The following is a 13,252-nucleotide window of genomic DNA, read 5'->3' on the forward strand; positions in this document are numbered from 1 at the left end:
CTTATTTCCCTTTCATAATTTAAAATATATATATATATATATATATATATATATATATATATATATATATATATATATATATATATATATATATATAAAATATATATATATCTATATATATATATATATATATATATATATATATATATATATATATATAAAATAAGAATAATTTATTTTAAGTCAAGTCCCGAGTGTGAAAATTTCGTATTATCTATTCCCCTCAATTTTCTTGAGCCATAACAAAAATTTAACACACCCAATAAGTATAAAGGTCGCTTATTTTATAAAACTTGAGTGAAATCAAGACAAAAATTATTACCATAACAACGCTCTAAGAACCTCAACATGTTAGATCAGGATAAGTACCTATTATACCAATCCCTTGAACTTTTAGTTTTATAGTAACCCCGAGTAGTTTATACGAGAAGTCAACACCATCTTAATAGCAAACTACGTGGAGAGCCGATGAATATAAGTGAATGATTCCCAAAGTAACATAAAAAATATATATATATATCAGGAAATGCACTAATTAAGTTAGGTGATCCTTACCAGATCATTTAATCTAAAGGTTGCGGATCATACAAAAGCATAATATGAAAGATCCATTATGAGTTGGTTCAGCAGGTATCTGGTGCTGAACTTGGTAGGGCGGACTACGGTCCGATCCCCCGCAATTTGCAATGGACTGAATAACAAAGTTATCCGACTTATGTACCAGAACTTCTAGCTAAAAGGGGATCAGAATCACTAACCGGTTACTCCACTATGTGCGCGAAAAGATAAAGGGCTTAATGTGATTTCGCTAGAATGAAAACGGGTGAAATAAGAGTAAAGGAACTAGGATAGCTATAATGGCATTACTCGAACTGGTTTGCATAAGGTGGGGTTATTTGAGGTTGTGACGGTGGTTGTTGATGTCAAGATTAAACTCAAGTTACTTCTAAACAAGGTTTACATGCAACCTAGTACGAATTGATGTGTGTTTTGAAATTTCATCTGGCCAAATTTTTAAAACGATTTCTATACTGTATCTTGCTTGAGGACAAGCAAAGGTCTAAGTATGGGGGAGTTTGATAACATGAAATAATATCACATTTTTGGACTCGATTTAATTAAATTATATTATTATTTGTTTCAATTTATTTCATATTATTCGATATTACGTGGTATTTTCCCTTCTATTTGTCTCAGGTAACTTATTTGAAGCTTAAGTGAAAAAGGAAGAAAAGGAGGTGCAAAAAGAGGATGAAAGAGCATTCCACTAAAGCCCAGCCCACAACTACAAAGGAGATGCGCTGAGAGGCTGTGACGAGCGCCACGCATGGTGTGACGAGCGTCACGCCTTGCTACTCTGTGTTACGAGCGTAACACATGGTGTGACGGACGTCACACCCCACTCCTATATTTTTGGCTTTGACGCATCCACGAAGTACGCTTTGAAGCAGTCAGCCAAACGTGCCAAATTTTGCTCCAACAAACTTTTCTCCACGGATCCCTCATTCAAAACCAAGTCTCCCTTGATTTTCTCAACCACCAAAACCAAGTCTCCCTTGATTTTCTCAACCACTAAGACCAAATGAACACTATATAAAGGACCCAAATGGGAAAAATTGGGGACGGCCTACTTTTACATTTTTTACGCTCTGCAATTTAGTTTTCAGCTTTCTAGCTTTTAGCATTTTTTTTCTTTTTCAGCAACCTTGTTTCTGTTGCCATTATTTTTACAGCATTATATTTTTTTTTCAGCATTCCATATTTTTCTTCAGCAATTTATTTCCTTTGTTAGTTTAATTTTTTAGGCATTCAATTAATTTTCTCACAATAGTTTCTACACCGGAAACTATTGTGTAACTTTAACTAGATCTAACCTTACGTTAGATCATAGTATTTTATTCCTTCGCCTTTATATTACTGTCTGATCGAAGATTGTGAAGAACAAATCCAACCGGTCTGTGGTGGAGTGTTCAAGCATCGAAGTTAGAGAACAATCAAGATTTCTATTAATTTTACAAGTTCTTTAATTTATTGTTTTAATTTATATATGCTCTGCACTGCTGTTTATCTATATTGTTTGCCTGATATGGCTTTAATTAAGCGTAATAATTGTTTAGATCTGTTTAGCATGTCTGGCTAATTTATTTAGGTATCGGTATGTAAAGTAAGCGGAATGAAGGAATCGAAACTAAGTTGGTTAAATTACGTTTAAAAATAAAGTCACTCTTTTTATGGTCTCAATTTACAGGTTTAATAACAAAGTTTTTGTACGAGAGTAAAAGACATAAAGAAGTTAAATTCAATAGAACGAGAGTTTGAGTTTTTAACTGGACATAGTAAATTGAGCATTAATTCTAAGTCAGGGCGAAAGAAATTTTTAGAGTTAATTAAATTCTAATCTTTTTCAAAAAGTATTTTTAAAAGTTAAATGTGAGGACGAGAGTTAAGCATTTGAATTTAATTATATAATCTAAGTCAACAGAGCAAGAGTTTGAGACGAGGGTGTTTAAACGATTAGTGTTTTCTTAAAAAGAGTTTCTATAGATTCTGTTGTTTTCAAAAGGTGATTTTGGACTTAACCAATAAGTGACAGCTGCGTTAATATAAAATCATAGTCTATTCAACAGAGCGAGAGTTTGAGAAAAGACTTTTAATCAATAGTATTTACTGAAAAGATTTATTTTAAAAAACCAAGAAACCAACGAAGATTTGATTCCCTAATTACGACGAACTACATACCGATATCCGCTTTATTGATATTTAATCTAGATCTTATTTTAGTTTTAACTTTTCCCCCGAACAATCAAAGTATCATCCGCCTTAGCTTTACGAAGTAACCTTAGATAACGGTATATCGATTCATAAGTCCCTGTGGGATCGATATCTTTTAAAACTACGCGATAGAACTGTGCACTTGCAGTTTGTACCCCAAATTCGACTCATAAAGTCGTGATCAATATAATATTCACTTTGATGTATACCTTGTTTGCTATGTATATATTTGTTTTTCCTGGATTATTTTCTCTATTAGTAGTTATTTTGTGTTTAGACTCATTACATCTATTTATTTTTGATCTTACCAAAAGGGAAGAAGTTGTAATGTGAGTCTATATTTGATTTATGTTTTTATGCTTCTATTGGTATTGTGCAATTTTTCAAGGGAGCACAAGAAAAAGAAGGAAAAGATTGATCACGTTTTGCTTCTGCTTAAAGTTTTTAAGTCGACTCAATTCTAATTGCAAAAGTTACAAGTTTGCTAAGCATAAAAAAAGGGAGAGTGAAGTTGTCTCTGCCTCCTAGTGTTTATGTTTTGTTTCTCATCATTTAGATTTTGGTTCTGATTTTATTGTTATTGAGTCTCCTCACTTGATTGTGCATCTTAGGATTGAGTTCTGAATCTATTTTACGCATGCATAAATCAAATTGTTTGATTATAGTCCTAGAAATATACTTCTAGTCAAATTGTCAAAAGTTTGAGTCAAGAGCCACAATTGAGAATAATTCAGGTAATTTCAAGTTCCTATTCAGAATATCACTTTATTTGGATGAAAAAAAATAGTTATTGAAATGTGGTTCAAATCAAAGAGAGACATGACTCATATCAAACTTTGTGCAAAAATCAGGAATTTGATTATGCTAGTTTCATTCGAATAATAGGAATTTCCTGAATAAAGTCAAACATACTATCAAAAAAATGGGATTTTTCTTCTGCAAGTCGAATTCGAACCACATACTTACTTGACTTGAATCAAATTCAAACAACAGATTTTGGAATTTGGATTTTCGAATCAGAGATCTTAATGACTCGAATCACTTGATTTGAATCATTAAAAGGGTTGATTCAAATCATAAAAGTAGTTTTTTCTTGGTTCTTGAATCTTGATTGAAATCGTTCACTCTCTTGACTCAAATCATACTTCTTTCTTGTAACTCGAATCAAATAACATTTTTCTCTCATTTTTGTGTTAGATCTCCAGCACATATATAAACTTTTTTTCTCAAATCCCTTTCACAATGTTCACATTCTGTGAGGAGGGTCGTTATTGTGATTAACATTTTGTTTAAAGATTTCTTGAGGATTTTCTGGGGTTAGAATCTACGTGTGTGGTGTGGGTATGATTGACAAATCCATCGATAAAAAGAGAAGTACTTCTCTCTAGAATTACTTTAGTAGAGTTATGTGGAATCCTACAGACAAAGTTGGACCTTTTCTCATTTTCAGTCATTCCAACACTCAAAATACTAGTAGAATCGAGTAAAGATCGATGTAGAACAGAGACCTAGAGCAACATTTTTGGATTTTAAAGATTTAATTCGAAGTCGATTAAAAATATCGCAAGATCTCAATGTCAGATATTGTGTACAAGTCAACGAGGATTCGGATCAAAGGTTTTTATTTTCAACATTATTCGAATTGTGATTGTACAAAAACAAATATGTATAAATTTGTCAAAATCCTACTGGAAGAACAAAAAAATTTCAATGAACACCATTTGAAACTAGATTAGGCGCAAACGAGGACGGAAGCGTTAAACCAGTATATATTCTGGTGCAATCTTCTCTACCCATATCTTTTTAATTTTCTATATAATTTTACATGTTTAGGTTTGTTGCTTTCCTAGAATCACATGTGGTTAAGGTTTATCGTACTTATAATGATTTTGTTGAAAAGCTTAGGTTTTATTAGATTTAGAGTTCAAATCACTCTTGTTGATTAAATCTCAAAACTGTGATAAAACTGTGATATTAGATTTCTTAATATATTAAAATAAACATATTGATTGTTTTGATTCTTTGTTTCATCTATTTTCTATTTTGTATCTTGATTTAGTATTGTGGATATTTCATCCAAAAGCATATATTTTTATGCGCACGTTTTCCACAACGCAAATAATTTTTAAACCCTAATTTTTGAAATAAATATTTTTTAATTTGGTCAAACTTTTTAAAGGAGGTCTATTCAACTCCCCTTCTATATAATTAAATTCTTATATTCTCGCCCAAAAAAATATACCAGAGATGCATGTTAACTTTGTTTTCTCTTGATCTTCTGGTGCTAGTTCTATCTCATTATATCTGGAGTTTCCATTTAAGAAACAATAGTACGAAATGTTCGACTAACCTTTCTAACATCTTGTCAACAAAGAGAATAGGAAAATGATCCTTCCTTGTGGGCATTTCAGTCTTAGATAATTGATAAAAATCTCTAAATAGTAATAATACGAATTGATATTAATTTGTCTTTCTCATTCATGATCATTATTATTCCCGACACATCGTGTATAGGACTAACCCAAGGACTCTCACAAATAGGATAGATAAAACCAACATCGAGTGAATTCATCACTTATTTTCTTACCAATTCTTTCATGATAGGATTGAGTCTTGGTTGAGGTTGTACTATCGCCTTGTATTCAACTTCCATGAGTCTTCCATTGACTACCCCATAACACCACAATATTACTATAAAACCTTAAATAATTTATCATTTTCACTTCTCTTCAAGTTTGCACGGATGATTTCGGAACATTCATTATCTTTCTCTAAAAATACATACTTCAGATGGAAAGGAAATTGTCTGAGCTCTACTCCCTTGGTTGATTCTTTTACCTCTTCGTTTTCCTATTATGTTCGCAAGTCTTCCCATCAGACATGTGTAAGGTTTGGGATGGTATGACTTCCATCAATGATAAATCTTTATTTTCTCTTTGGTCTCTGCTTTCTTCTACTATTTATGATGATAAACTCAAGACTCGGTATAAAGGAAGCTTTAGTACTTAGTTTACTATAGTTTCCTCAATGATAAAATCAAGGATATTAAAACTATATCATATCTTGTTATCTCTTTTGTACTTCATTTATCTTACGCATTCAGTCTTTCTTCTTCACCATACACTTTTAGAGTTATTGTACCACCTTCTAAATCGATCATGCACCTTCCTATTAATAAAAGTGGTTGTCAAAGGATGTGACGCATTTCTCTATGGATTCTTAATGGAGTGATATATAAATCGTAAGGTCATTCAAGTGTCTTGAACTGTTCTAATGTCTGTTTTTTGTAGATATATAATGGCAACAGACAAACACCAGCTCCCAAATTAATCAAAACATTCTTGAAAGTTTTTTCTCAGTGCATGGAATGGCGACAGATCTAGGGCCTTTGTGTTTGATGAGAATTTTCATACCTTTTAATATTAAACTACACTTCTTGTTTAAGATCACAAGCTTATCTACAAAGATTCTCGTTTTGGAAATTATATCTTTCATTTTGTATATGTGCCCAATTTCATGAAAGTTTAATATTGTAGGCTTCACCAGTGATCAATTCAGTAAAAGCATTAAGCAAAGATTAAAACAAATCATATATTGATAACAATATTCCAAATGACAAATTCAATTCAAAGCACCAAAGAAAATTAAAACTCAAGAACTCATCCCTAACACTATATAAACGAAACAAAAGCTATGCTAGAATTATGCAGGAAAATATAAACGAAACAAGGTTCAACCAGTAAAAGCATACATAATATCAGTATATTCATACACCAGGGACACTCCAAAATCCATAGCCCGCACCAGAAGACTGTAAATTGAAAATGTGACCTCCAATGCACACTATATACCAGCTTAGCATAATCACAAGACAAGTTTCATTCTTCTCTCAACTTTTGCACCGTTAAACTTCATAGGACTGGCTATCCATGTTTAAAAAGTAAAACTGCTTTTCCACTCATATAGAAATAAATGTGTTGTTTTTTCTTGTAAGTTATATATGAGACTGCAAAAAGAAACAAAACTCCATGAATGTGTTATCCCAAGAACACAGTGGTATCAGGAAATATGAATCTCATCATCAAGAATATAAAGAGAGAGAGAGAGAGGAGTTACCATAGCTAGTACCAACGACGCAATGCCAATTGAGGCCATGTCTTTTATCAAACTCTGTCTTTATCTCCTGAGCAATATCTCTGTCCTTCAAAAAGTGTTTCTTAAACGCCTGCAGATTCATACATGATTGTAGAAAAGTTCAAGACTTTATGAAACTAGACATCATCAAAACCAAAACCCAGAAACAAAATCGGAAAAAAGAAAGAAAGAAAGAAAGATAGACTAACATTGTCTGTGATATCAAAAGTCTCATATCTCATTTTATAGCTCATGTCATTACTCCTGACGATGACGGTATTCTTGAAGAAATCAGGTGGCAGTGGTGTTCGCGGTGATAGAGGTGATGGAGGTGAGTCGGAAACGGGGTTCACCCTGGATTGTTGTAATGCTGGTATGTTGTAAATGTGGTTCACGGTTGATGGTAGTGAGTCAGAAATGGATTCTGCAGTTGATGGTAGTGAGTCAGAAATGGATTCTGTAGTTGATGGTGCTGACTTGGGATTCATCTTCATGATCTTCTTGTTCTTCTTCTTGTTTGCCATAATTCTGGTTGTGATTACTGATCAATATTACTAAGCTTGGAAATCTAACGCTCGTTTGAAAATAATCACTTCCCTCCTTCACCCAATATATAGCAAATGAAATTGGGTGCGAGTTATAAATCCAAACTCAAAAAGGACCGATCAGCAATTCTTAAAAATATATATTTTTTTAAATTGCATCCTTTTTGTTATTTTATAACTGCCTCTAACCGCTTTCTCCTTCATGAACAGACAGAAATCACATTTCATTACACTGCTATGCTATTTTGATCAATAACATATTCATGCAGAAAAATGAAGTTTCCACTCATTCTCATTTCACTCTATGCTCTCTCTTTCTTCCAAATATCTTATTCCACAGGTAACCGATAAGCAGCAACGTTCTTTCATCTTAATTATCTTGCTAAAAATACTATACAAAGTTATGCAGAATCTTAAGCATTTCTATGTTTGATTTTTGGTTGTTCAGATAGATCACAATTGCCTATGATTGCTTTTAGTTGGTGGGATGATATAGGTACATTTAAGGCTGGTGAAACTGCAACCATTAAGGTTAAAGTACTTGAGAACGGTGATAAAATCGATACGAATATTTTCCATCCCATAGTTTCTGTCAATGGAAAGGAAGGAAATAGTTCCTATATATCCACCGTGTTATCGGATTTCGAAGGAGACTTTGATAATTGGAAGATTTCCTTCACTCCTATTAGGGTTGGATTGTTCAATGTCCTCATTGATGAAGATCGTTACAAAGTTTCTGACTCGTCGTTGCATTTCCAAGTTGAACCAGGTTTCGTCAAAACCCTAACTTAACTAGCAGAAATACGAGCACTTTCGTGTCTGTCTGTTTGGATTAGTTAGTGCATATGATGATGCTATACATAATGTAGTTTAATTTGCTTATTTATTGATTGATGTTTGATATTGCTATTATTTATTTGAAGGGAACATGTATCCATCTGTGTGTTTGGCATCATGGAAAGGGATGAAATATGAGTTTGAAGCTGGTTCAAAAGCTACAATCATGGTGCTACTTAAAGATGCATTCGGGAATGGAATTTCAAAGACAACTCAAGTTTCCTATATGCCTGATTTTAAGTTGTTTGTGTTAAGTAAAAATGGTTCTTTTGCAAATGAACTTGATATCTCCAACATGGGATGGAATGAGTTTGATTATATAGTCATCGAGTTCGTAGTGACCAAAGCTGGAAACTTCTCTTTGCGCGTCGAAGGAGGAAACCAAACCTTGAACGGTTCTCCCTTACCGTTGAAAGTGAATCCAGGAGTTATAGATGTTTCTAAATGTGTTGCTAACTGGAAAATTGAACATCATGCATGGCAATTGTCTTCAAAGATGGAGATCTTTATACATCAGTTGGATCAATATGGAAATCTGGTTTCCGGACTGTATCCGTTTGATGTTGAAGTCGTTGAAAGAGACACGAATTTGTCGATACCGATAGCAGATCTTCATTTCAAGGAAGTGGAAGCCGGAGTTCAGTTGTTTTCCTTTGGTAATTGGGAACCAGGGAACTTCCTGCTAACAATATATGATGCCAAACATAACAAAAGCATTTCCAATATGCCATATGTGTATACTGTTTTTGTCGGTAAAGTCTCGTTTCATGCTAATTCTTTTGTCTCTCTTTGTGTACTTTTAGTTTATCTAAATGTTTTTCTTTATCAGGTTATTGTGATGGCGTAAAAAGTGTCGTCAATGGATCTGGTTTAAATGACTCAGTTGCTGGGATAAGATCAGAATTCTCTGTTTATTTGAATGACATGTATCAATATCCTTCTCCTGTTGAAGAAGGGATACTTCAAGTACAAATTTTGAAAATTAACGACTCATACAGTGTTTCGCCAATTATATATCCCATGATAAACAATAATGGTATTTCAAAGGGTACTTTTTTAGTACATTTGAGAATTGTATTTTGCTTGTTGTAATTCATTGATGAGTGATCTTAATATTAGGGAGTGGAATGGACTCAGGAGTGACATATGATGGTATCGGCCACACGGAAACCACCCTGTCGCCTTCACCTTCCATTGATATAGGCAACAATGTGAGGAACACAAACATAATTAGCAGCGCATTTCAAGTCGAATACACACCAGAGAAAAGCGGCTTTTATGACATTAATGTATATTGTGGTAACATAATATTGAATGAGGGTCATTCATTCAGAAAAGAGGTAAAAGCAGGTATCAAAATTGGTTTCTGTTAGGTAATCTTTTCGTATATTTATTAATAGTTCCGATCATTTCTCATGCGCCCTTAGCTTGCTGCAGGTGAAGTAAATATCTCATTGTCAAGTGTGGTAAGGTTTTCTTCAAAGGTACCAAAACTGTCAAAGAATGAGATAGTTGTACAGGTTTTGGATTCATATTTAAACCCTGTCCTCTCGCAAGAATCGCGGTTGAAATTGGAGATTACTTCAACTAACCGTTCCGGATTTTCAACATGGGACACCATTAATAACGAGGATGGATCATACACTTGCAGCTATATGGTTAAAGATGTTGGCACTTATGAGATTTGTGCTTCTTTTGATGGAATGCATTTCTTGCCATGTCCCCTCAGTATCAATGTGTATAGTAGTAAGTTCAAACAATATGCTATTTATTAATCGAGTTTCGCCAAAATATGCTTCTTTGTATTCCTTAAGGATTCTTTTGTCTGATGATATACAGATGAATATTTTCCTAAGGCCAATGATGATACATTATCGATTTGGGAAGATGAATCCATTGCCTTTGATGCCTTGGAAAATGATTATTTTGCTGGTGATAATGCAAGTATACTCGAATTCTCAAAAGTAAGATATGTTGTCGATTCGTTCTGAAACATTTTCCTAGAATTCTTTTTCCTGTTATTCTGTGATGATTCTTCATCTTATTTCTCGGTATTCTTTTGATTTATGATAAACGAAATGACCCTTTTTTGTGTTACTTTTTCAGTCAGATCATGGTTCACTTATACAGAATGGAAGGATCTTTCGCTACACACCCTATGAAGATTACTATGGAAATGATTCGTTTCGGTATACAATATCAGATATAAATGGAAATCTTGCTACGGCTTATGTGTACATTTCTGTTCTCAATATTCCACCTCAGTTTGCTTCGGCTCCAAGTCAACTGCAAGCAACAGAAGATTTGATAAGTCCTAGATTCGGGTGCGAAGAAATTATGCAATACTTTTTAGTTGATTGATTAGTCTTTTTCTCTACATTATCTTATCATTATGATCTCTTGCAGTGGTTTTTCTGGGTTTGACATAACGTATTCAAATCTATTGGAGAATATATCTGTCAATCTAAGTGCACAATCTGGAAGTATATTTCTGTCTCCGGTGTTGATGCAATTTGGAGAACCAATGTGGAGTGAACTTACGATTAATGCAGGTAGCGAAACCACAAACAGTTTAATACTAGAAGGCTCAGTGGAAGTTATTAATATCGCGCTTCAGTCACTTCAGTACCTCGGGTAATGTACAATCCACATGAAACTTTTTCATGCCAGCATGTTCGGGCATCGGTGTTGTTAATTCTTCTTTCTGTTTTGCAGAAATGAGAATTTTTACGGTGCAGATACCATTCAAGTCTCCGCGAAGAACATGAACGGAGTAAATTCTTTGAGTGTTCCGATTTTCGTTGATCCTGTCAACGATCCTCCATACATAAGAGTCCCTTACTTCATCATATTGCGGAGTGATGAAAATGAAAGACTTATCTTTGACAAAGATAAAGATAAGTTTGAGTTTTACATTGGAGATCCCGATCTTCTAACGTTCCCTGCTGGCGAGGCTCATTTCCTGATGTCGTTTTCTATGGAAGTAAGCGACGGATTATTAGCTACAAATCTTCCATTTCATTTGATCAACACAACTGAAGTGAAGCACAGGAATAACTATCAGTGGCAGTCTCTTCAAACATATGTAACCATCTCAAAGCACTTTATGGTCAAAGCCAGTGGAATCAGATTTCAAGGCACAGTAAATGACTGCAATACTGTTATGCAGGAACTCTATTATCATGTGAGTCATGTTATCACTGGTTTTCATTATTTTTCTTCTGTAGCACTGACACCTCTAAAAAAAGACATGTCTGTCTGATGTCGATGTGTTAGTATCAGTGTCATGTCTGATATCCATATCTGTATCTGTGTCCGTGTGTCATAGGTTTTTACTCTCTTTTTTATCCAGGGAGATGAAAATGGAGCAACATTAACATTGACATTGAATGACATGGGAAACTATGGGTGTTATCCTGATTGTGAAGAAGGAATGACAATGCCATTATATACTGAGGCTATGGTTAACTTAATGAGAAAGCAACCAATGGATTCATTTCTTGCTCACAGTAAGTTGAAGGTTTCTTAATCCGAGTTTTGTTGAAACTATCTTAATGAAAAAGTGACTTACAAGCTCATTCTATTTTGCGTAACAGCATTAGGATCGATTATCGTCATTGAATTCGTTATCATTACCTCTCTTGGATTGTTGCTTCTATACTTCACCTGCAAATGTGCAATTCTTCTTGTGCATGAAAGAAGAAAGAATGAGAAGAGGTCTTCAGAGCCATCTACAGATCAAACTTCCCAAACACAAACCGTAAGTGCATAAATTAAAGAGCGCGTTGCTAGCACTCCCTCAAAACAAATAACTCGTTCGGCCTTTCTTTTTCATTCCATTAACCAATTTTGTTTGCGTTATGTCCCGGTTACATGCAGTCAAGCATCAACATACCTGAGAATGCTACTAATTTCACTGGCTGCTGTTGGAGTTCTTCCTTGCTTCGTTTTCGTACGCAATCCTCAAGTTTTCGCCATCGGTAACTACATTGATTCATTATATAGCATTGTTGTTAGAGTTTTACAATCTCTTGAGTAATTTCATATCCAAACTTTCAGGTTCCGTCCTCCATTTGAAGTTGGAGAACCTAGCAAGAAGACAGTGAATCCATCCTCTCCTTCGACTAGTGAAACACTTCATACAGTTATTTCCAACCTCGACCACTCTTGACATTTTATAAAAACCATAGTTTAAATAAAAATGATGAATCCAGTTTCATTTGGAGTATGGATTCAAATATTCAATTTTTTTCTTTGTTAAATTTAGAGTTTAAGTGGAGTGTGTTTTACTATTTTGTACTTATTTTTTGAAAGACATACATCATTTAAAAAAATTATTAAAATTGAACGGCCTAGGTATCTTTACTTCTTAAACTATCAAAAAAGAGTTTAATTAGCTTCAAATTTTACGACCACTTTTAAGATATGATATAAAGTATATATATGCATTATAAATTTATGTCAATTTTACATACTCAAATTATTTTGAATCCTTTAATGTTAGGACAATGCGCATTATCTCTAAATTTTCAATTAGAATTAGAATTACATAAGTGAGATAACTGAGATGAAGCAAATATTTTTTTATGGTATTCTTTAAAGAAACGTGACCTAGAATATGCATTTCTACTTTCATAACTTTTTTTTAATAAAATAGAATAAAGCAACATGATTATTTTTATTAATTATATTTAATCATATTGCATTTAGAGATTCTATTCGCATGAATATGTTATTCAAAAAATTAGCATTGCTTTTAGATTCATAGTCTATATCAACTTTATTATAGAAGGTTTTTTTACTATCTATAATGGGATTCGAGTTATCTATTTTTTTTGATAAATTTATCAAAAAAGTTATGCAGATCGACAATTTTGTTTTCTAAAATACTGCAATGTTCACACTTATCAGAAAATTTTTATTTTCTATTTCAAGGAAAGAGATAATAGCTTTAGAGATAGAGA

At 33.4% G+C, this 13,252-nt stretch overlaps 2 protein-coding genes across 2 annotated transcripts; one reads left to right on the forward strand and one right to left on the reverse strand.

The window, feature by feature from the left end:
* Positions 1–6,417: 6,417 nt before the first annotated feature.
* Positions 6,418–7,481, reverse strand: LOC127073233 (uncharacterized). Its single transcript, XM_051014368.1, has 3 exons — positions 7,116–7,481; positions 6,889–6,997; positions 6,418–6,778 (listed from the first exon to the last, which is right to left on the reverse strand). Exons 1-3 carry the CDS (start codon positions 7,428–7,430, stop codon positions 6,696–6,698), a joined length of 507 nt encoding a protein of 168 aa, XP_050870325.1. The 5' UTR covers positions 7,431–7,481; the 3' UTR covers positions 6,418–6,695.
* Positions 7,482–7,724: 243 nt separating this feature from the next.
* On the forward strand, positions 7,725–12,459 carry LOC127108958 (protein GAMETE EXPRESSED 2). The gene is made up of 14 exons (XM_051046029.1): positions 7,725–7,791; positions 7,900–8,220; positions 8,375–9,040; positions 9,118–9,324; positions 9,408–9,638; positions 9,726–10,034; positions 10,128–10,252; positions 10,395–10,612; positions 10,695–10,922; positions 11,004–11,472; positions 11,641–11,797; positions 11,885–12,048; positions 12,168–12,268; positions 12,348–12,459. Exons 1-14 carry the CDS (start codon positions 7,725–7,727, stop codon positions 12,457–12,459), a joined length of 3,375 nt encoding a protein of 1,124 aa, XP_050901986.1.
* Positions 12,460–13,252: the final 793 nt, after the last annotated feature.

Source organism: Lathyrus oleraceus, chromosome 1 (genome assembly GCF_024323335.1).
Source record: "Lathyrus oleraceus cultivar Zhongwan6 chromosome 1, CAAS_Psat_ZW6_1.0, whole genome shotgun sequence".
NCBI classification, from domain to species: domain Eukaryota; kingdom Viridiplantae; phylum Streptophyta; class Magnoliopsida; order Fabales; family Fabaceae; genus Lathyrus; species Lathyrus oleraceus.

What these genes read in the sequence shown, in the direction of transcription:
- LOC127073233 (XM_051014368.1), bottom strand. Translation starts at nt 7,430, where the DNA reads ATGGCAAACAAGAAGAAGAACAAGAAGATCATGAAGATGAATCCCAAG. An exon ending in CTTTTGATATCACAGACAAT is followed by an intron (nt 6,998 to 7,115) that starts GTTAGTCTATCT and finishes ATGAATCTGCAG; the next exon opens with GCGTTTAAGAAACACTTTTT. An exon ending in CGTCGTTGGTACTAGCTATG is followed by an intron (nt 6,779 to 6,888) that starts GTAACTCCTCTC and finishes TTCTTTTTGCAG; the next exon opens with TCTCATATATAACTTACAAG.
- LOC127108958 (XM_051046029.1), top strand. Translation starts at nt 7,725, where the DNA reads ATGAAGTTTCCACTCATTCTCATTTCACTCTATGCTCTCTCTTTCTTC. An exon ending in TCCCATGATAAACAATAATG is followed by an intron (nt 9,325 to 9,407) that starts GTATTTCAAAGG and finishes TCTTAATATTAG; the next exon opens with GGAGTGGAATGGACTCAGGA. An exon ending in TTGATAAGTCCTAGATTCGG is followed by an intron (nt 10,613 to 10,694) that starts GTGCGAAGAAAT and finishes GATCTCTTGCAG; the next exon opens with TGGTTTTTCTGGGTTTGACA.